We start from the raw sequence: 25,137 nt of genomic DNA on the forward strand, positions 1-25,137 counted from the left end.
AGGTACCTCCAAACAACTGACAATTAAATTTCTTTCACTCTTTTTTGAGCGTCAACTATGTGCAACGGGTTCTGGTATCTGAACATTTTTACCAGTACAGTACCTGAGCGCAGTATCTGGCATGTAAATTTGACTGGCACAGAATCTGAAAATATATGACATTGATTGTCGGATAACCAGTCATGGCTGATTAAGCTGAAAATGGGCTGATGCGTCTCACGTTAATTCTTTTTTTTTGCCCACAATTTCAGCTGGTATTTCGTACCTGCGTATTTTGACCAAGAATTGCGTGGTCAGTACACAAATGTACACAATGCCTGCAGGTTGGCAGGTCTGGAAGGATGTTGTCAACAGGTGTAGAGCAGCTGAACGGTGGGACATAACGAGGTGTGGTAGGAATCTCAAAGCTTGAGTCAATGAATTTAAGATTAATGTCATTTCAAGATAATATTGGAGGTAATCGTAGAACTGTAACCACAGCGAGAGATTTAGAGGCAGTGGGGAAGGTGTGTGTAGCGGTCTCTGTATTGTTGACAGTGTGCAGCCTACCTACAAGTGTGTGTGTGTGTGTGTGCCTACCTGCAATGAGCAGCGTGTCCATACGCGGCGGAGGCTGCGGAGGCTTGAACATTTTGTTGATGTCCTCCTCAGGCAGCGACGGCTCCCCCCTGCTCTGACGCTGGACGTTCTCCTGCTGCCGCCTCTGGACATACTACATGGGGGGAGGGAGGAGGGTAGAGGAGAACAAAAAAAAAGAAGAGGAAATAAAGAGGGAAAACATGTCAAGGTTATTTCTAATTTTGCCCCCGCCCCCACTCCATTTCCATTAATGAAGCGTTCATTCTGGCTTTGACCACTGTGGGGTGTTCATGTAAAGATAAAGAAAACGTGCTAAGAACCTACGGCCAAACAGAACTTCTTTAAGGCAAAAATATGCTTTGTTTTGTTTGTTCTATTTTTGTTACTAATTTGTTTTACAATGTTGCAGCTGTGCTATGTCTAAGAATTCCATAGCCAGCAATATCTGCTTGAATGCTTTTGGAAAAATGCTGTGCAAACTGAAATGCCTGTATTGCTGTATTATTGTATGTGAAGTGTACAAAATACACTGACTGTTTTCCCACCTTGGTTTGAAGTCCACAGTGTGGCCTCGCACAACCAAGGGTATGGCACATGAGCGTTAGTGCCAGCGTTGTGTTGGAAACCTACAGTTCCCGAACATGTAGGCCGCTTCATCGTTCTACGAATGTCTGTGTTCTACGAGGTGTCGTGACAAAACTCGGTGCCGTGCATTGTTTGAAGACGACGTGAGGATACGTGGTGAGACATGTGGCTACTCAAGGAAATGGATGGATTTTGGATTGGGGGGGGGGGGGGGGGTAGACGAGACGAGCAGAGGCATCGAGAAACAAAACTGAACAACGAGGGAAGGATGTTGTCTGGAACAATGGAGAGACGAGATAAGACAGAGAAGACCGGTTTGGAAAAAGGAGGGTAGTAAACAGGAAAAATATGGGCGTCGGAAAAGCGGGCCAGAGATAAAGGGGGAATGAAGAATGACTGAAGAGGAGCAGGAGGAGAATAAGAGTGAAGCTCAGACAGGATGGAGATATGCAGAGGTGGTAAATGTTAAGAGTGGTGGGTGAGAGAGGGGACAGTTGAAGCGCTGGAAGGGGCTGAACTGATTTGTGGGGGAGGGCTGACAGTAAGTAAATCAGTGAGATGCCCGGGTGGGGGTCTCCCTGTAGATTGTAAAAGCCTTTGTTTGCATAGATGGAGGGCAGCCACGTAGGTAGAATGGAGGGGGGGGAATAATAATAGCAATAATAATATGGGAGCAACTCAAGACCGCACAATGCACCTGGTCCAGGTGGACTGGTGCAAATCCTATAGTGCCAATGACGGAGGAATGGAGTTTCAAGAACAAACCCGGAAAAGGCAGGCACAAAAACAAACAAGCAGCTTTTCAAGTGACTTTGCCTCCCTGTTAATGCTTTTCCTCCCACTGCATATAACCAACTGAACCAAACGTTGGTTCAAAAACAAAACAAAAAAAAAACCAAAAAAAAACAAAAACTGTGGCACTACGATGCAAATTTGAGAGGCCAACGACCGACTGACCGAAACCAACAACAGAAAACACGAACCTGCACTCGAGCACAGTTACTGAGGGACCAAGATCACCTGTAAATGTATGGAACTCTCTAAGGGCGGGCGATATGAATGAATAAACCATACCGCCGGCACTGCCTCATCTACCCAGAGGTGAGGAGGTTAAACACACGGCAAACACACGCCAAAACAAAGAATTACATCATGGAATAAATCAATGCAAATCAGATTCTATAAATGGCGCTGCTAACGCATAGCCCGACTGCGTCGCTTGCCCGGGCGCTAGAATGCCATTTACCACGCTCGGCTGGGCTGAAAGGGAAGAAGACCGAGCCACTCCTGATACCACACTGCTGCTCTTTTGGGAGGGGGCGGTAATGATGATTAGCAAGGTTCCATGTGGACACTGTTGAGGGGTCAACTGATGATTGCGTGGAGCTGACAGCATGCGATGAGGGCTTGTTCCCTCTGGTCTGGAACGTGTTTGGGTGCTTTGTTCATCTTGCGTGTGTCTCTGCCCATTAAGACTCACTAGGAGGCACTGGGGCTGGGACTGAGAGGTTAAGAAGGCTGGGTTGGTGCTTGGATTGGAGGGATACTGTATATACCGTTTGGAGGTGTAGGCCAGTTGGCCTGGAGATGTACATTTCTGTCGGCTATGGAGTTGGCCTATCAATGTATATATAGCAGCTGTGATTCCGGATGCACCCTTCCATGGCTGTCAGCTGTCCTAATACAACACTGACTCACCTCAGATGATCAATCCCAACACAGTAGGTATTTCCTAATTTGTTACTCACAAAGAGTCGGGTTGGGTATTTGTGGGAGTTTTTTACATGCCCAGGGCACAAATAAATGTTTCTCCTTGTATCGTTGTACTTTCCTTTTTTTGTTGACGAATTGGGTGGGCTGATGGAGTGTGTGTGTGTGTGTGTGTGGCTATGCTTACAGGTTTTGTTCCATTCTGTTTAGTTTCTGCCACTATTTTGGGTTGGACATGCAGGCAGTGCGTGTGCCCCCTATTCTGCTACTAGCTGACGGATGCAGTTTCAGCCAATGTGTGTTCCAGTCCCTCGATAAGAGCATGTGTGTAAGTTTGTGGCTGTAGCTGGCATTCAAGCTGGGGACAAAGACGCTGAAAAAGGGAGAATTTATGGAAAGTCCTTGCAGTAAAACTTTACTGGTGCTATTTCTGTTTTCAACATCAATATAAAGGTGTATTTGCTTTGATGTGAATACCATGGCTGACTGGTCTGTGTTGAAGACGCAGTGTATTTCCTCCAGCAGTAACTGTTCTGTTGCGACAGAAGAATATTTGGGAAGAATATTGGGAACTTTCCAAAAAGCCAACGTAAATTGAACCAAGTTTAGGTAATGTCATTTTCATAACTTCATTAGCTTTCACCACCTGAATTTTATAAATTTACTAAATCAATTAATCCATTTATCCATCCAATATGATGTACCTACATCCCTAGATTTCCACCTGAATGCAGAAATTATTAGTAGATAAATCCTCACCAGTCCAAGTGGCAGGTGGAATTTACAGCAAATCCTAACTTATTGTCTGGCAGGGGTTTATTTCAAGCCTTGCTGGCATCCATCTTCCCATTCAATCCCCCTTCTCCACAAGTGCCACTACCGAATTTGAGGCTGTAAAAACACACGTAATATCATATCTTTCTTTGCTTCGGTAATGATCAAGTTTCAACACTATTAACGTCACTACCCCTGGTAGTGAAGATGGACAAATTCTCGCACAGCAGAATACTCAGATGCAGGGCAGTGAGAAACTGACACAACAAAGATTTGATGCGATGGGGGAGAAAATGACAGCTGCCCCCACTGATGCAATGGATGAGGTTAAGCTTATAAGGCTATGACAGATATTTGAGGAGGTCGGCATTAGTCAGTTTTTATCTCAGCGTTGCCTGCTCGAAAGCCATCCAAAATTAGTTTTAAAGCCTGTGCCTGGGCTTTCTGATGCTGTTGCTTTCTCAGGGTATGTGGGTGGAGGTCTGCATGCCTAAGAGATACCGATACACATGAGGAATAGCTGTTGCCTCAGTTGTTGGGCCGTATAGCACGATGACAACTCCTCTCATGGGAATCCTGAGACTGCAGTCAACTCTGACAATCAAACATATTCCATTATGATGTACTGGCAATACATTTTGAAACTTTTGAAAAGATTTGACGATTGGCCGTGAATATCAAAGGTAAATAAACAGAATGCCAGTGAAACCGTAAGACTATAGTTCGAGTCCTCAATTGTATATTATTTTAAATAATGCTATTAATACCATAGTAGAAGGCCTTAGTCGACAGGCTATCCACCATTTATCAGTTGATCGATTTCGCAGACATTGAAATATAAACCCAAACCAGGACGAAACCCGCTTGTGATAACCCGCTTGTGATGCCTATCCCATAAACATAACTATATTCCCTTCTATTTTGTACTCCCACTTTGTATTATCTTTTTTGAGTCTTATTTTATTAATATTATTCTATAACCTAAATGCATTACGTATTAGGAATCAGTTTCAGTTAGTTAGGTAGGAATTAGGTTAGCCTATTATGTTTGGTTTAGTGACTATTGTGCATAATCTCTGGGTGCGTTGCAAGGACATTTCACTGCATATATGTATGAAAGTATGTATATGTATGTGAAGAATAAACCTCTTGCATCTCTTGAATCTAAGATTGATGGAATTCACTGATCTGCCACAACATTAAAACCACTGACAGGTGAAGTGAATATCGTTGTTCATCTCAATCCAATGGCACCAGTCAAGTGGTGAGATATGTTAGGCAGCAGGTGAAAAGTCTGTTTTTGAAGTTGATGTGTTGGAAGAAGGAAAAATAGGCAAGCTTAAGGATCTGAGCGACTTTGACAAGGGCCAAATTGTGATGGCTAGATGACTGGGTCAGGTATTGTGGGGTGTTCCCGGTATATGCAGTGGTTATTACCTCCAAAAGTGGTGCAAGGAAGGATAACGGGTGAACCGGTGACCGGGTCATGGGTGCCCACGGCTCAATGATGTACATGGGGAGCGAAGGCTAGCCTATCTGGTCCGATCCCACAGAGGAGCTACTGTAGCACAAATTGCTGAAAAAGTAATTGCTGGCTATGATAGAAAGGTGTCAGAACACACAGTGAATCGCAGCTTGTTGTGTAGGGGGCTGCATAAACGCAAACAGGTCAGAGCGCCCATGCTGACCCCTGTCCACAGCCGAATGGCCTACAATGGGCACGTGAGTGTCAGAACTAGACCACGGAGCAATGGAAGAACGTTGCCTGGTCTGATGAATTACGTTTTCTTTTACATCATTTGGATGGCCAGGTGCGTGTGCATCATTTTCCTGGGGAAGAGATGGCACCAGGATGCACTACAGGTAAAAGGCAAGCTGGCAGAGGCAGTGTGATGCTCTGGGCAATGTTCTGCAGCGAAAACATAGGCCCTGACATTCTTGTGGAAGTTACTTTGACACGTTCCACCTACCTAAACATTGTTGCAGACCAAGTACACCCCTTCAAGGCAACGATATTCACTGATGGCAGTGGCCTCTTTCAACAGGATAATGCATCCTGCCACACTGCAAAAATAGTTCAGGAATGGTGGCAGGAACATGCCACAGAGTTCAAGGTGTTGACTTGGCCTTCAAATGCCCCAGATCTCAATCCGATCGAGCATCTGTGGGATGTGCTGGAACAACAAGTCTGATCCACGGGGCCTCCACCTCACAACTAACAGGACTTAAAGGATCTGCTGCTAATATCTTGGTGCCAGATACTACAGGACACCATCAGAGGTCTTGTGGTGTCTATGCCTTGACGGGTCAGAACTGTTTTGTGGCACGAGGGGGACCTACACAATATAAGGGAAGTGGTTTTAATGTTGTGGCTGATCGGTGTACATTAACATTCACACTTATTTGTGAAAAAGGCTGTGATAAAGAAAATGGTAATTAATAAAAACAAACAAATCTGTTAAAAAACATTAGAAAAAAAGGCTGATCCAAAACTGCCAAACTCACCTTGGAACATTGGTGCAGAGGTCCTCTGCACAAGTTTAATTCTTTTTCCACTTTTTCCATACAACACTGACATCAGAGCTAAACATTTGGGATTTCTGTGCTCAGTGCAAGTCAATCAACGTGTGTTACAGTAAAGCCATTAATGAGTGACCAATGCTACACTCCTGTTTCAGATGACTATTATGTGCTTTTTAGAAAAATGGCCACTTAGAATTCTAATGTGTCCCACCACAGCAAAAGCTGCCATCTCACGCATTTCTAAAATCACCAGGAGCAGCCAAATAAGTTGAAAAAAAAAACCTTTCTCGAAAAAAAAATTGATTTTTCCAGATTTGTGTTCCTTTGTGGTTTTTTTTTTTATCTCTTAACGCATTTTTCAAAACAGAGTTTAATTTAAAAATAGTTGAAAAATGTTAAACCGAGGAGTTAAATATTCCCATTCGATTACATTGGGAAAGCAGTTCACTTACCAAGGCACTAAACAACGCTGAACGACGCAGATCGATTGTTTCCTTTAAAGCGGGGGGAAGATCATTCCTCCATATTCCACGTGACATGAAGTCACAATGTGAAACCGTTTTGATAGAGTTCAAACTTTAAATCTTACTACTTTTACACAATTGTTGTGAAACGTGAAGAAGAACCCGTCGCGTCACGCACTTACGTCACAACCGTAAACAGACGGTTAAAGCGTAGAACGGGGGTGTTTCGGTCTCACTTGTCTGTGAAAACTTTCTTCTCCGTATCATTATGGATTATGCGAAACGGGTGGCGGAGGCTCTGAATCATATTTCGGACCATAATCTGTCCAGTGCGATGGATCCAAGTCAGTGTTAGCAGCGCGCACTGGACTTAATTTTCTATGATAATAGTCAGTTCTCCGACAGCGGCACGGAGAACGACAGCGCTGCTGAATCTGCCATTACTCCGGACTTCGAGAACATTTCAAACAGCGGATTTCAAACATAATGTGACGATGAAACGGAATATTTTCAAGAACCACCAGAAGAGACCGACAATTCCGGAAGAAGTCGGTGATGTGATGAAGTCCGTTGAGGTTGGTGACCGATTTTTTTTGTGTTGTCGTACTTTTAAGATTCAAAAATCATTCCACTTTTATAAAACATGTATATTCTTACTGTTAAATAAAAGCTTTTTAAAAACAAAATTTGTTGTGTGTTGTTGACGCTGTTCGTGATTGGCCCATTCAGCAGTATGTTAAATAGCCATGAGGCTTTGTTTGTCCGCCAACCCCATTTGCATTCTGGGAACTGGCTGAGTGAACCTGGTGTGAGGGAAACTTTGGAGGCGATTATCTCAGAAACACGGTTTGGCACACCCTTGTCATTAAGTCATAGCTTTAAAAATATTTGCTTGATTTGCACAAGTGACAACTTGTTTGGAAGCTGTGATTCTTAACTTTCAAATGATGCAAAAACAACCCAAAAAAACAAAAAAAACTCACCAAATGACCCGAAAGCGGTGGATCACATATGCGAACACTTTTTAAAGTTAAAAATAAATAATTACTTAATGCTTTTAATATAAAAAACATTTTATTTAAAGGACCAAAAATAACAATGATTTAAAATAATATTTTAACTTTACATTTTGTACTAATTATCCCACTTAAGGCTTATCAAACCATCCCAAGAACACTGCTACCATCTTGTACAGTACTACACTTCGAGGACATAACATATCAACATGTCAAACTGAAAGTTTGACACTTTGATAGCTCCCAACATCACTCCAGATTATAGATTCAACATAATTTGTTGAGATTATGGATACATTATGCCCACTCGGGTGACGTGCTTATAAAGTACTTAATCAGACAGGAATGTAAACAGTGCAAGCTGCTCCCTTGTGTGCACACACACACACACACACACACAGACACACACACACACACACACACACACACACGCACGCACGCACACGCACGCACGCGCACGCACACCTTTTTCGGATTTGGGAACACAGTCACGCCAATTATTCAGCAATGTAATAATGGTGTTTGTAATGAGAATATTTTTGTTATTATTCATTACTTGGTTCCAAGTCATTGCTAGGGTGCCTCTGATGAAGGGATTTGGCTCTAGGCTCACCCCTGTGTGTATTTGTGTGTGCGTGCTTATGACAGTGCCCTTGATGTTGCAACTCACCAAGGTTACTTCAGTAGGTACATAAGGTTGGTTTGTGTCACTATATGCTGGCTTTTGTGTGCTAAGGTTGGTTCGGCGCTGTAGGTGTGCGTTCTTTTGTGTGTGTGTGTGTGTGTGTGTGGGGGGGGGGGGTGTAGTGTGGAGTGAGTGAGCGAGCGAGCGAGAGAGAGCGAGAGCTACGTGCAGCCTTTTTGCTGTTTCCTGCAGAGACCGGAGCTTCAGGTGAATGTGTGTGTGTGAACATCCTGCGCGTATCAATGTATGCTCGAGTGCGCGCGCGTGTGTGTGTGCGTGTGTGTGTGTGTCTGTGTGTGCGCGCGCACACAACCATGCCTCTGCAGGCAGGTCAATAACCTCATGTTAGTGCTGTTGCTTGCTGTAGTTATAGCTGTGGGAAGTGTGTGTGCATCTGAGGGTGAAACAGTGTTTGTTTGAATTACCTGGTGTTTCTGCTGTTGCTGCTTACTCAGGTTGCGGCTGTAGGTGTTGTATTTGACAATGTCCTGACTCATGTCGTCTACTCTGTCCATTAGCAGCTGCAGGCTCTTCTCCAAGTGGTTACTGTGGAAAACAAAATATATAGATAAAAATGAAAAATGTCAGTGTGTCATTTACACACACTCGAGTCAGACTTCACTCCTTTAGTCCCGACGGCCATAGGTCACCTTAACCTTTACAATTCACCCCGTTTCTTTGGGTGATCATTAAAAACGCTTTTTCCACAAAAGACTCACTTTCCCTGTTTCTCTCTAGAGAACAAGGTAAGGGCTATTCCTGGAATGGTAACCAACCCCCCACTCCCATCGGGTAAATGTTTTTAATGCTGCACACCATGCTTTGAAGTGGCCAGAGCACCTGAGCCAATTTCGTCAAGTTTTTGCAAGCGTGTTAGTTAGCTTCAGTTCCTCCTTTTCATCCAATTATTATAGCCACATTTTAATTAAACATAAGTAAGTGGCGACGTTGTCGTGTTACATTGATGCAATACATCGAAAGGTAATCTGGGTGGGAGATTGTGTGGTTTAGAATGCATTTCAACCGTGTTATACTTGTGTCAAAAGGCACTTTGAACAGAACCCAATGTTCTGTTTCATGCATGTGTTCTGTCCTTGATTGTTCAACTGGAATGGATCCCTTTTTTTTAACCATTTTCAAAAAGGAGTTAATGTTTTTTTTTTCTTTTTTTAGGCTTAAACGTCTGCCCCCATTGGACTGCATACAGTGAGAGGCAGGAGAGCAGTAAGTTCCTTAATAGTTCAGCAGGGCCGAGTTTGAAAAACTGCGAACCTTTCAGCCAGAGAACGCAATGGAAGAAAACGTGGCTCGGCACAGATTATACAACATGAACTGAAGTAGTGAGCACTAGCGTAGGAACCTAACTTTCTCACATAATTATCATACATCACTGGAGTATACAAGCCAGCAAGTACTGTGTGTGGCTGGGTCAGAAACACATCAGTGGCAATTGGTACGCTGCAGCGTTTTAGAAACCACAGACTGTAGTGCTTTCTGTAGCTTTTTATTACAGTAGATTAAGTTGCTCTTACCACCTTATGTTCCATTTCCCTAGAAGTATCAAAATGTTGAAATGCTTATGGACAATACCATCTGTTTAGTGCATTTTTCTCTCAAATGTACTTTTAAGTGAAAATGTTTCTCCAGGATGATGGTGTATGGTTTGCACCTTCCTTGTATTGGCTTGCATGACTTGAAAAACCAAGAGTCTTGTTTAACCCTGACGGGTACAGATAAAGCCCAGCTTCATGTATTCACGCAACAGCACGTAAAGAGATCGCGCTTACGATACTATTGGAGCGTCTCAGCTGGCCTGCCATCACCACAGACTTCATTATTAGTATTCTTGTCACATCATACATGCGTGCAGAACCCACTGATGATTACAGGTCCTCTGTGAACTCGCCTAGAGCTGTACTGATATGACTGCGCACATATGCATCCGTTTGCAAACACGATATACACCTTCGGCCACCCTCGCTGATGAATCTGATCTTCATGTCACAATACGTTCGTTCATTAAAACGACAGTGGCCATGAATGTGTCTGATGAATAATTTCACCCGTGCTCTGAAACATATGTTCTGTTACACAACACGCGGCCCTGCGAACCAGGCATTCGTCTCCACACGCAGGTCCCTCAGACCTGCTTTTGACATGTCAGACAGGTTTAAAATCTGTCCGCCGTTAGTTGTATAGCAGGGTTGACATCATGCTCACACCTGTGTGAAGTCTCCCCCTCCCACACACACATTGACGCAGAAGGGACAATTGACCCCAAAAAACACAGTATTTAAAAACGATATTAGTGCTACACGTTTTTTTATTGTCGTTTTCATCTTTTTTGTGCTCTCCGTTCCGGCAATATAATGCCGTTCCTCGTGCAGGATTTTGACCCTGAAGAAGACTCTTCTAATCACAGTCTTCCCGGTCACTCGAGTCTTGTACTGAAACATCAACTGTGGCGAGTTTATCACCTTGGCTTTCCTGAAGGCTGTGAGAGTCTAACTTGCAGAAGCAGCAACCTGTGCCTACTATTTCTGTCCAGGGTGGGGATCGGGATGGTTGGCGGTCATCTATCAAGCAATATGCTGTCAATTTGGTGTGAAAATAATTTTTAGTAAAGGCAGGGAAAACATTGCATCTGCAAATTAGACAGAAGCCAATCTTTTGAAACATCTGTTGCCTTTGTTTCATCAAATAAGTATTCTAGCTTGGGATTCACCATGAGGCAAATTCTTTATTTATTTAGTCTAAAAAAAAAAAACCCCAAAAAAACCCACCGTTCTGGAATTGTACCGCCATAGGGGGAAACACAGTTTAATTAACAAGTAGAGTCTGGTTGGTCTACAGAATCAAAGAGATTCACTCTGCGTGTTTGTGAACGACGTTTTGCAGGCACGGGACAAGTGGCGGCCACCCAAAGGTGCCAATTTACAGGCCGTCTTGAAGCGCATCATCGCAAAAAAACCCCCAAAAACTGCAGTCTTCTTTGCAACATGAACATGGAACCAAGCCATTTAGTGATTTTCATGCGGCTTTGATGAATTGCAGCAAGGCCAATTTTAGCAACTCCCATTGTTTTACACAGAGGGCCTTACTGATAAATGAGGCGTGCTGAATGTGCACGTCGTGTTCACGCGGCTGTGCTCACCGTTACCTCCCAAGTAGTAGTGGCAGTGAGGAGCTGTGCTGTGGAATGCAATCAATCAAATAAACCGGTATGTGAGCATGTCTTTTTTGCATTTTATTTTATTCTTTTAAATAGGTGTTGCTGAGGAGAACTACCAGTCCACATAAAGAACAACAAAAAACCCTATACAACCACACTTGCAAGTGCAACACAAGAGCGCTTCCAAATGCTTTACTCAGCATAGGGCAGATATTATACAATAGGTGGAAAGCTTAACAACAGGCCGGTTCTTTTCGTATCTCTCTCATGCATTGTGGATGTGATAAAAATTGTGTGGGATCTAGGCAGCTGGCATCTTCTGTTTTGAATAGGAACTGGGAGAAGGAAACGAGAAGGACGGGTTGCCCCTCGCATGGAATACCTATACACCTCTACGCATATCAGACAGCGAGAACGCTATCTGCCTGAGCCAGATGTAAGAAATCAGTGGAGAGAGAGAGATCTGTGAGATGTCGGTGTGAGGGAAATGAACAAGCGAACAATTCTATAATATGTAGATATGAGGTATATCTCTAGATACTACTAGGTAGATGCTACAACTCTGAGTATATCTTTTTTTTAAAAGAAAAAAAAAAACAACAGGGAAATGTATCTCTTAGATGCGAGCAGGAAAGAAATGCACTTTGAATAATGCATCTCATGCCACATGCTGCACATTCTTAAAATTAAGAGTTAAATTATTCAAAGAGGTCAGCGGTTTGGCCATGCAATCAATCCTGAATTACAAATCAAAGTCTGTCCTGGGGAATTATGCTATCATCGCTGATTCCGTTTTAACGCCGGGGTGCCTTGCCAGTGTAACGGTCAGCATCTCTGAACAAGGGATGCAAATTGAAAGTAATTTCCTTAATCGATAGCTATCAACCTTAACAAACAATTGTTGATTAATTGATAACATAAAAGCTAATGGGACCTATGGGATGTCGCGCATCTCCAAGATTTTGTGATGGGGCACGTTTCTCCTCATCTAATTCCAAAATGGAGAAGTTCTAGGCAAGATTTGCAAGCTGGTTTGTGCATACGGGAATATTTATGACCCATCTTGGCGCGGAATAAATATTTTAAATTTTTGCCGTCCTCTGTGACGGAATGAACAGGATGTTACGTAGCAGATCAAATCCGGTGCAGACAACAGGAGGCTAATAAAATTCCGAAAAAAATTCTTAAATTCTTATATATAAACAGACATGCATTAATTTTGTTTAATATATTTTACTGGAGTCATCACCATAGCAACATTTCGCTTGTTTGGTTTTGGGGAGTACTATAACTTCCTGGCTGGGTATTTTTATTCTCAAAATATCCTGCGCACCAAAGTCTCCCATTGATACAATAACAAGAACGTACATTGTTCAGTTCTTATTGACAAGATAAAATCTGAACGATAAAATTATTATTAGTAATTAATTGATTAATGTGAGCATCTCTACTCTGTTCTATTAGTATACTATTGTCATTTGAAACATTGTTTAAATATGCCTTTAATAAAATGATGCCACGCTTTTACCTTTCATCTGCTCCCCAAAACATACATTAAGCACATAATGGAAAATTCCTACCTTACAAATGGTACAAAAGGAGGCTTAATGAGCATAACACGAGTTGCCTTGAACATGATCACTGCATTGCAAGAGGAAGGTTTCCTGCACAAAACTGTAGGTCTTTTTGTCCTTCCATTTTCTCTGTCTTTATTCTCTTCTCACACAGCTGTCATCACTCGCTTTATGACCCAATCTACAGCCACCCCTCTTTCCCCTCCATTCTGCAGGTCCATTCTCATGCTTTTACAACTCTTGTCATCTCACAACGACATCCATCCACCTCCCCCTTTGCCCCAGCTCTTTGTGGTCAAGTTCCTATCAACAAAAAGGATTAATCATAGTATTCCATTGTGCCGCATCTCTACAGAGGGCCAACCATGCTGATCAGTTCGCAGGTAATCTACTTTGCAGATAGTGCAATTCACACTCTCGGGAGAAATTAGTAGGCCTTCCTTTTGAGCTGATAGGATTCTATCCTCTATCCATTTCACATTGTCAGCCACTTTTGAAAAGGGACTCTGGCATATTGATGCGTTGTGCACCGTGTGAGTCAGACATGACCACAAGGTTGTTTGTACAATTAAGATATGTAGAGCCACACCAAGGGCTTTTGGGGGGGAAGCTGAATATACAAATTTGCACACATGCAATCCATCATCACGATCAACATCATCATCTAGGGTAAGAAAAATCCTGTTTTCTGGAGTGGAACTGCATTCGTTCAGCCTGAGAGATGGGTGACACTGACAAATGAGGCCACAGATTGGAAAACGAGACAAAAGGGAAAAAACATTAAATAAAACCCATTATCTGTCCCTCTGTTTTTTTTTTCTGAGGAGTCTGAGATGACGAGAGAAAGACAGTAGTGTCATCCAATATGAGGGTAGAGTTGCACTGCAATCTGACAACTTCAGGGAAACAATTTCATTCCAGCCATACATTTTTGGCAGTGATGTGGGGAAAACCTAGAGGCTGGGCTCTCCTCTTCTCCCATTTTGGGGTGCATTCAAAACTGCCTTGTGCTTTGGATTCTAGGCAGAAAAAAAGTGGCAGGGGCATGTGTAGGGCTGTGACGATCACCGCGATTAGGTGATGTCACAGTGGTACTGAGCTCATTACCATCATCACCTCAAATAATACACACACACGCCACTGAATGGCATGAATCGGCAACAGGGTCATGGGTGCCCAAGGCTCAATGATGCGTGTGGGGAGCCAAGTCCAGCCCATCTGGTCTGATCCCACAGAAGAGCTTCTGCAGCACATATTGCTGAAAAGGGTCATGCTGGTTATGATAGAAAGGTGTCAGAACCCACAGTGCATCACAGCTTGCTGTGTATGGGGTGGGGTAGCCACAGACCGGTCAGAGTGCCCATGCTGACCCCTGTCCACTGCCAAAAGCGCCTACAATGGGCACCTGAGCTTCAGAACTGGACCAATGAGCAAAGGAAGAAGGTTGCCTGGTCTGATCAATCACCTTTTCTTCTACGTCATGGGATGGCTGGGTGCGTGTGTGTCATTGACTTGGAGAAGAGATGGCACCAGGATGCACTATGAGAAAAAGGCAAGCTGGCAGAGCCAGTGTGATGCTCTGGGAAATGGTCTGCTGGGAAACCTTGGGTCGTGGCATTCATGTGGATGTTACTTTTAACCACCTAAACATTGTTGGGCGGGACAGAGCTGCAGACCTGCCACCCTTGGGAAAATATCTTGAGTACCGCAATAGTGTAACAGGGAGACTCTGCAGCGTTTGAGTTACTGCAGCTAAATGTCTCCATCAGTTTTTTACACCGTAGTCGTCTCTTAACAAGGCTAATCACATTGTATGCAATCTACTACTGCTAACTATAAACAGTATACAAATTGACCTCATTAGGATATACCCATTGAAATGCATCATCTCGTCAAGTTATCGAAAATGTTTACCAACTAGAGATGCACAGATTTCGATTCCTATTTCGGATTTTTTTTTTTTCAAGTGTGACATGCAGATTCCGATTTCCAATCTGCTGGAGGTCGATGACAAATCCATACAGTGATCTGATCATGCTCACATGATTGGGCAGCTGCACATATGGACCGAGGGGTCCTGTTCACATCAGAGCCGATTGGAGGCGGAGCTGATTAAAACCTGTGTCTATTGCAGGGTCATTTGACCCGGGAATGAAACCCGGGTGTTATCTTTTCCACTGATGACAAATGCCGGATGATAGCAAGTTTTTGGTGCGGTGGGAGAGGGCTTTATTAGGCAGGTGGTTTTAATGTTGTGGTTGATCAATGTATGTTTTTTGTATTCTATTTTTTTGCTTGAGCTATCATCATTGACTGTCTTCCATACTATGGTCAAGGAGTTCTGGAGAATAAAAAGGTTTTAGTTGCTTTGCCAAGTCCGCTCCCATTTCGTCACTTCAGCTTTGCTCGATGCGTGTGAGGGGGAGGGACAGTCCATTTAACATATGGGGGATCTCTTTTGTTTGTGTCCAATATTATTAATGATTTCTAGGGCTGTACCCGAATCAGAATTTGTCAGTCGAATTGGATTCAGCTGTTCAGTGCAAATATGAACGGGGCACAGCTCTCCGCGATCATGGCGCACGTGAGCTGTGACCGCGACGATTCATGCATATAAAAATATATTTATGATTCCCCTTATTTATAATTCCTCATTGAAATGTCATCCCTGTGCATTTTTGTAAGTTTTTGTTTTATCTTATTATTATTGTAATGCACACTGACTGACAAAAGAAAAAAAGGGCCACTGCCGGCACCCTGGGCGGATTTGCTCCAAAATAAAGTGATTAAGAGTGGGACTAGAGTGTAGCACTACCTCAACTCTGCAGTGAACTGATGTTAAAGACTGTCATCAACCTCATGGCAAACACACCCCATTTAATTCAATTATTTAATTTGTCTATAAAGACATATTACCATATAAAATCTGGTCCGTTATTTGATGTTCATCAGCTCGCTTGCATAGGTGTCAATATGGACACAAATTAATGACTCTATGCTGCTTGTTCCAAATAACAAAGCAGGGGGGAACGCATCAACGTGATGATGCTACACTTTAGTTACGAGGAAGTGTAGATTCTGTCACAAATACACAGTTGAGTGTGTATTTCGGCACCTTGAGATGCCGGGGGCTAAATTTCTCCCACCTGCCCCATAAGCCATATGATTAGCAGCTTCACAGATGTTTCTCTTTCTGCGGTTTATCTTCATAAATTATTGCTGATGTGTTCTCCTGGGACAGACACCAGCAGCCCCTCTGAGACCTCATTGAGACTATTAAAGAGACTGACTCTAAACTCATGAGTCTCGCAGTGGTGTAACATGACTTGGGTGGTCACATTATTGCTGACAAAAAACAGTTTGATGGCAGGTCCAGTATTTATCTATTTTTTTAATCGCATTTTTGTCAGAGGCTTTGACCTTTAGATGTGACATTTCCTCTTCCTTAGACTGGATTCCTCAGGCTAGGTTCACTCATGGACATTGGTATCAGTAAGCAAATGCAACAGTTTTGGTTGGTTGACTCGGCGTGGGGAACAGACCTGGGCCTTCCAACAACATTATTTGTGTGTTTTGTTTTATTCAATCCTTCCAGAAAGCTAGACGAGTAGGGCTATGTTGTCACCATGGACCACAGAGTGACAGACAAATGATACGCTCTGAGATGCCCCGCTGCATTCATCCCTACCCACATGCAACACTTCAAATAGGTTTAGACACATGTTTAAAAGCCCTTAGTACCTGCAGTTGGTGGGTAAAGAGGGGGGCAGAATAAAGTAATCAGGCTTTTTATTTCCCCATTTTTGAAACCTAGAAATAGGGTTTGACCAGCTAAAATTGATGAACTCCCAAGATTTGACTATAAAAATCTATTTTTAATTTAGAACCCATTTTAATCCTTTGGTGAAACTAGCCTGTGGGTTGAAATGGAATGCAGTGACATTAGTTTAAAATCTGTACAAATCGGATAGTTTCACACACTAGAAATGCTACAAGCACATACCCAGCTATTGAATTATCAAAATAGTTTCATTTGGGAGGACGCCAAGATGATGACATTCTACTTGCTCTTCGAGTCAACAAGAGAAAACAATCAAACATTTAATGTCAATGCAATGGCACTGTGCAGACAACTTCCCTCTCATAGTAAAGTACAAATATAGCCAGATTTGGCAAATTTGATCAATAATTATGGGTCTACTCCATTTATGTATCTCAGAACACAGTAGCAGATTCAATACTATTGTATACAGTGAATCAGTATTCATTTTATAAGCTACATTACTTAAAAAAAAGTTAACATTACTTTAAGTGTTGCGAGCGATTCCCCTGTACACCATTAGCAAACCTTGGTGTTGCATATACTTTTTCACACACTGATTAAGCCATGCAAACAGCATGTAATAACCATTAACAATATGGTATTCCATGATCCTTACAAAAAACGAAATACAACCTTGTTTGTCTCTGTACACTGTATGTAGAAAAATGTCCTCTTTCTACATATTTCTTATTTGGCAACTGACCTGCTGGAGAGGTTGAGCAGCTCGTGCTTGTCAGCGACCGTCGACTTGTCTTCCAGCTCCCACATCAGCACATTGATGAGGTGGGAGTTCTTGATCACAATGGGCACCTCCTCGAACATGTGCTCAAAGCCTATGTTGGCCTTCTTCAAGCTGGAGGAGGGAGCAAGGGAATAGGTAGTGCAGGGTTATACTACAATCTTTGGTTTTACAGGCAGAACATCAACAATAAACAGAAATGAAGATGTATGCGATCATAATACACCAGCTGGACCCGACTGGTGCGAGTGATCCATGTTGTGGAAAAAATAATTTAGGCAAAAATATGCTGTTAGCAATAAATTTGTTACATTGTGCAATGTAATGTCAAAAAACTGTCAGGAACAACATTTAAACTTTGGCCATTCTAAATATTGAATATACTGTAGTATATAACAGCATATCAAGTGTATAGTATGTATTTCATTATAAGGTGCGCTGCAATGGTCCTTGAAAATGAAAATGGCAAGAAATTAAATCAAACAGGTCATTACTGGCCGGTCATAGAATTCAATGGCCTCTGCAGTGTTGGATATTATACAAATTGCTCTTCATCAAGTCCAGTTTGAAAAGCCTCTCTCAAGCAAATCTTACATTGCCCTAACCCTGTTTTCTGGGAAAGAAGATCCATCAGTAAAGACTGACTTGTCATTTGTAAGTTGTGGATAATGTGAATATTGAGACCACGGCAAGGTTTTGTTGTCCTACACTTCTGATTACACAGAAGTCTGACATTTCTCCTACATTGTGTGAATGGCAACCTGAAAAAAATAAAAATAAAATAAAAAATTATATATATATATATATATGTTCTATGACCACAGTGGTCACACACACACACACACACACACACACACACACACACACACACACACACACACACACACACACACACACACACACACACACACACACACACACACACACACACACACACACACACACACAGCTATTGAAACTCCCTGTGGTAGAATTTCAGTTGATGGTAAAGATTTGTTATATCCTTTTACCATGGCCAACACAGCCTCGACAGTTTGTATAACAAGTTCAACTATTGCTGATATGGCAAGCCGTGCGAAGGCCATTAACGTTTGCAGACTGCAAACGTGCCTGATGGGAGTGACTGCAGACTGATGACTGAGACTGTGACGGCACACTGATGGGAGTGAATATCATTTTGTTTTATGCACTTGCCTTTTGACAAAAAAATAAAATGGATTAGCCTTGCCTCTTAAGCGCAGTGCATGAGCGACAAACTTATGTTTATATAAGCTTTGCGCTGTCTTGGTGGATATGTTGCCCTTGTTATGGGATCAATAGGCCCCTTGGGTCAATATACCGTGTGCATGGTGCCTGAACGGCAGGCTTTTAGATGCTACTTTCCATGTGGTAAAAAGGAGCAGCGCGTAAAAATGATCAGTTGTTCCTTAGAGTTATTTTGCATGCCGTGTTCGTATTTGAGACAAAACTGTCTGCTGTGCAAAGGGAATACAAATGTCAATGAGTGGGTGAGGATTAGCATTTCTGCAGGAAATAGTGCACAATGAGGAAAATCTATAATATATAAAATAACCATCGGTCATACATATAGGCACAATTATACATCCACATTGCTTTAAAAAGGTATGAGTGTTTTACGACCTTTACCGTGCCTGGATTTATCTAGATAAAAAAAGAAAAAGGGATCAACAAGTCAACACAAAGACGTCATCACAGCACAGGGCTGGACAAATCACTCCGATGTATTGGACATTGGCACAGTTAATGCCATGCTCTTTCCAAGCTGGGCCCTGCTGGACAAAGCCGAAGGTCGACTCCGCAGGCCGGCTAATTTGATGCTTCAGATTGTCTGTTGGAGTGGATGCTATTGACTGGCGCATCCATAGCCCGACCGGGGGGAGGTAGTTCAAAGGAAGAGCTCATCTTTCCATGCCTTTCATTGTAGTTTTTTTATTTATTTTTTTAAAGCTCACAATACACGATGTTACTCAACATCAAATACAAGCACATGAAAGGGGTCCCCATATTTTAAACATTGTAACCTCGAGCACTTTTCAAGTTTCACTCATTGAGGACTTAAAAAAAACAAAAACTATTGATATTCAGATTTCCCGAAATAATGGGGTGGCAACAAGGTTAACGGGACTGTCGTCTTCTCTGGTTGCAGAGCTCTCAATAATGGCCTTATTGGGAAGACTGATAGCTACAGTTGGAGTTGCTCATAGGGGCTAATGGAAAGCAGCAGCAATGAGTAGGATCCTGACTCCAGGCCAAAACACACTGGATCAATAATTGAGTGGCTGGCCAAGCCAACACACATGTGTAGAGAGAGAGCGAGACATATGAAAATCGAAAGGAAATCGCAAAGATAGAAAGTGAATTTACAAAATGTTCCTGTACTGCAAATAGCGAGGCTTTTAAGATCTAAAATTGTACATAAGATGCTCTGAATGGATAGTAATTTGATACCGTTGGCCCTTTCCTGATTAGTTTCTTTTGTATTTGTGTATGCCTTATGGTGTTCTCGAGATTAGATACAGTGGTATTACAAAGGTATTCATACCCCTTGAACTTTTCCACATTTTGTCTCGTTACAACCACAAACGTCGATGTTAGCTATAATTGCAGCGAAAGGTGGTTCTACAAAGTATTGACTCAGGGGGGCTAAATACTTTTGCACACCACACTTTTTGAGAACCATGTATAATTTTCCTTCCACTCCACAATTATGCGCCACTTTGTGTTGGTCTATCACATAAAATCGCAATAAAATACATTTATGTTTGTGGTTGTAACGTGACAAAATGTGAAAAAATTCAATGGGTATGAATACTTTTGCAAGCCACTGTATAGACGGTGGGTGTGCGTAGCAATGTGTGGATTGTTGAAACAGTTGGATTACTCTTAACTGTTTGGAAAATGCTCTAATTATGCTCATTTTTTAGTTGCAGTTACATGAAGCCTCTGGGTCAGAGAGAGCATGAACGGGCAAGGACGCACTGCTAAATCACCATCTATCCTCCCACAACCACTACTACCTTTCCCTTGGACAGACAGGCAATCATTTGCATCCTTTGAATATGTAGAAGCAAAGTCACACAAAGATGGAGGTGTTTCAATGTTCAAATTCCTATAGGCTATGCTGGTCTGTGTGTCTACGTTAGTGTGCATATTCAGGCTTTCCGTACCCACGTGCGTGCGCATATGTACTTATGCTTATATACAAAAGGACCCGCAGTTGTGTGTGCTCACAGCGCCCTCTACCCATGTGAATGTCCATGTGGGTGTCTCCAATGAGTAAAGTGTGGTTAAAGGTGACTTACCCCTCAGGTGTGAAGTCTTTCTCCTTGCAGATTTCCATGAGTTTGGGAGTGAGTCTGTAGGCCTTGAGGGACAGAGAACCCTGGGCTGTCTTTATTGGGTCTAGGACAGAAGCAAGGAGATGAGAGATGAACTTAGAAAAGGTGAAGCAAAGACAAGCTTGAGCCCAGATCAAGTCTGAAAAGATAAGAAGAAAATATTCATTATTTAATTTGTTGGTTCCCTTGGCACTCTTGGCTCTCTTAACACTATTGGGTCTTGTTAAAATGCTCGACGCACTTTACTTTATAGTTTAAATCACAAGCAACTCTGTCTGGGAACTTCGGTATTAAAGAGCAGTTTTTGCCTTTCATGTAAAGAAATTAATTAATCCCGTTTTTAATTTCAAGCATGCAGCCAGAAATCATTACGGTTTAGACGTCTCATGATTTTTCATCATTGCATAATGGGGCCCTTGCAGTCACCTGCAATGTTGAATCAATTTTTTTCTTTAATGTTCAGAATTCAGCTCCAGAACCTCAAGTTTCAGATATTCAAACAACTGTTCACTGGTTAGCTCAAATTTGGTAGCTGTCAAATTTGGATCAAAAATCTCAAGACTAAAAAAATTTTAGTTGCTCAAATTTGATTGGTTCAGTTTGGATTGAAAAATTCATATTGAAAAGAAAAAAAATAATAAATAAATAAATACACTGAACAACTGAGATACCAAGGATAGCCAATTTAACATCATCAGCTGCCAGCAATTTAGTCAGTTTTGGCTCAATTCTGGCAGCCGAGGCATCAATTTACATGTAGCAGAAGTTGCTCGGCCCTTGGTGAGCTTTCCAGATGTGGTACAAATTTATCTCAACAGTAAAGCAATTGGCCGGGTTGTTTTATAAACAATTTTTAATGTTGGGAACCAACATTTTAAGGCCTGGGTTGAAAAATAAAAAAGCTATCCTTTAAATGCTATGCTGTGAGTGGTAAATTTAAATAAGAAATCAAGGGTACTTAAAATTCTAATGCTATTCTCACTCTTATTCTAACTGGGGAATGAAATAATTGTTTAAAAATGTTTTATATTGCAACAATATAAATACAATAAATATATAAAATATTCACAATCAATCATGCTCTTTTGACATCAGCACTTGCATAAGGGTGCTGATAGGTATAAGACGATGTTATTTTGAAGTGACCATAGCTATGGTGTTCCACTCAGCGGCCCTAAATCAGTATTAACACCATTTACTGAATCTAGGCCCTGGTACTTAATCTTAACTTTCCAGGAAACACTAGGCTCTTTCACGATGTGTTGCCTCCCACTATTACATATGCACCAGCACAACTGCTCAGTCGATCAATATAATGAGACTTGCTTGCTATTTCTCTTTTTGCATGTGTTCAGTATTATGAGTCAAACTAAATTAACCACAGGGAATGACAAAATGGCACAAAGTAAAAACTGAGCTAGTGTAAATAGCGTGTGTGTGTAAATAGCTCTGCATCTCATCGTCAGTCAAGCATATTAATACAACTGGCCGGGATGCACAGCGGCGAGCTCAATGCGCCGTTTATTAAACTGTCAAGCTTGAAACCGTTGATCCTCACAAGTCCTTAACTCGCAAGAGGCCCAGGTCTATAGATTATGCTGTGCACAGCTGGAGCTGCCTGTGTGAAGTGACTTGAGAAAAAACAAAACAAAATGCATCGTTAATGTGAAGGGGGAGTTGTTTTTCAGATGAAGGCTCTGGGCTGGGGAAAGGCTGATACAGGTTAGCACTTGCGTCTTCTGGCAGAATGGTTTTAACACCTGAACCTCTCCTAAGGAAACCCGGTGCCATGGCAAACCAATTTAACCAATTTGTTTAACAATCAACTCCACTAATTCCCAGCTGTCATTGGAAGGAAGCCATTAACTTACCAATAGGCCAATGACGATGCAAGAAGGGAGAGAAAAAACTCGGACTTTAAACAGAGATAATGTCAATTTCTTTAAAGCGCTTTGATCCATTAAGCACTGCCTTATTGATTGATGTTAACAGGGGCTCTCGTTGAAGCTGAGAAAGGGCCGGCTGACAGAGAGGGGAGGGTCTGGCTGCTTGGCAAGATTAAATCACTGGGGTTCATAATTCAACCGGTAATAATTAATATCTATCCATTACCAAAGTCTGTGATAAAACAAAACAAAACATGAAATTACAGTTTCATAGGGGAGCCGAGAAGCCCAAGGGGAGTCTGGGTCCTCTGACACTCAGCAGCACTAAAAAATTAATGTAATTAAAACCCCTTTTCATCATTATTTGATACTCGTTATACTTTTGGATGTCGTCTTCACCCCTCGAGCGCAAAATGAGCGGATAAACATATGAGACACTTAAATAAAAGATTTCCGATTTCAGGTCAGCAAGCTTCTGCGTCCCCAAGGTGCAGCCCGGAGATGTAATAGTGGAGATATTTTTAGGAAGCTGAGGCTATCGCTTGATGACCCCAACGGGGTCGAGCGTGTACCAGTGTCTGTGTGTGAAGAAAATTCAGCCGCACGCCACAAATGACTCCAGCTGTTCCTTCAGAGACACCGTCTTAAAACATTAACTGAACTTCAGGCGAGATGAAATTGCAGACCTGAGCAAAATCAAAACTCCTTTGAACAAATCTAGCAAAGCCCGGACATGCTTGATGTTTCTTCACCGGCTGGAGAGTCTCAAAGACGAAAGGTAAAGCTAAATCAAGCCGTCTTGATTTGTCTGGGTGCAGTCTTTTTTTCCCCTTCCACAAATATCTTGATACACAATTTACAAACCAATCTTCCCCCTAGATCTGTCACAGCACTGAAACTCTAGAGTCTTTCTGCAGGAATGAGTAAGGTCTGCGGATGACTTGACGCCTCGATGACAGTCCTATTCTTGGATACCCTTATGTTGAGGTGCTTGGATTTGACATGTCATTGTTTAATCACAGCGCACCCTTTATTGGTTGGGTTCGGTTGATTGCCACGATTCTGCTTTTGATGGCTGTGCTGGGATTTGTAGTGCACGGCTGTGGGGGAAAATATATATATATTTCCTGATATTTTGTTTTTGACAGAACCATAACCACAGCAGAGGCAAAGGAACCACAAGGCATATTGTTGGGCTAAAACATTACAATTAAATGAATCTTTAATTAGCTGGTGTTCTATGTTTTGTGGCTGCCTCAGCTTTCATCATGGTGTCCAGACTGATGAAGGTTGATTAACATGAACACACCATCTGTACTCTCCACTCTCAAACCATACCAAGTTAAAAAAGAGGAGGAAATAAGCTAAAGATATTGCTACAGAAGCGATCCATTGTATTTATTCTCTTCTCTTTCTATATTCTGTATTTTTAAATCCTATATTTCTCATACATTTCCCTTGATTTGTGTTTGTTTTTCCACATAACCTATGTTCAAGTGTGAGAATAGGCCCAATATCAAATCTTTTGGGACACACTGTATATGATGTCCACTGTTTATTTTTTCTCATATAAGGGGTCCTTGGTTGAAAAAGGTCTGAGAACCCCTGCTCTATCCACTATAGTTTAGACGGACGGTATTCATATATTAAATTAGTAGCACATAGTCTGTGTATCCTGTGCTTGCTAGGCTGGACAACCTAATGAAGCCTTTTGTGTAGCCTCAACACCAAAGTCAGCAACTATTTCAACTTTTCTATTGTTTCTTAGGCTTTTAGCGCTCCTCGCGCTAAAAGCCTTAAGGGAATCTGTAATTATTAACTACAAAGCAAACACAAACATTTGAAAAGCTTTCCAATTCCTGGCCAAATCTGAGCTATGTTTTAACAAGGCAATTTAAATGACACGGATCTGTATCATTAGTGAGTACCACTGAATGGCTTTAATGGCTTGCTCTGACTGGTGAAAATAATGTTGGGATGGAATGGCTCTCACCAACCATATTCTTTCGAAACCATGTCTTTGAAAGATTAATGCAGGGGATCAATTGGGCAAAAACAAGCATATTCTGCTTAAATGCTAAGGTAAACATAGTTATCCAACGAGCCATTACTGAGCCATATTAATTTCACTGGGGTAACAGAGACTTCTCTTTTATTTAATAGCAAGTAAACGTTTAAATACTTAGTCAGGGCCAGCCTTTTTTCTATGGAGACATAATTAACTTTTTGGGTAATAAAGGTAATAACA

At 42.0% G+C, this 25,137-nt stretch overlaps 1 protein-coding gene across 1 annotated transcript in view; it reads right to left on the bottom strand.

The window, feature by feature from the left end:
* Nucleotides 1-25,137, bottom strand: part of LOC307233746 (eukaryotic translation initiation factor 3 subunit H) — an 85,443-nt gene that overhangs the window by 1,320 nt on the left and 58,986 nt on the right. Inside the window, exons 4-7 of the mRNA XM_080005154.1 lie at nt 20,968-21,067; nt 17,609-17,758; nt 8,762-8,882; nt 580-712 (exon numbers count right to left, since the gene is read on the bottom strand). Of these exons, the coding sequence (XP_079861280.1) occupies nt 580-712; nt 8,762-8,882; nt 17,609-17,758; nt 20,968-21,067 (504 nt within the window). The remainder of the gene's footprint in view (nt 1-579; nt 713-8,761; nt 8,883-17,608; nt 17,759-20,967; nt 21,068-25,137) is intronic.

The sequence above is a fragment of the Zeus faber genome (assembly GCF_960531495.2).
Source record: "Zeus faber genome assembly, chromosome: 8".
Lineage (NCBI taxonomy): Eukaryota > Metazoa > Chordata > Actinopteri > Zeiformes > Zeidae > Zeus > Zeus faber.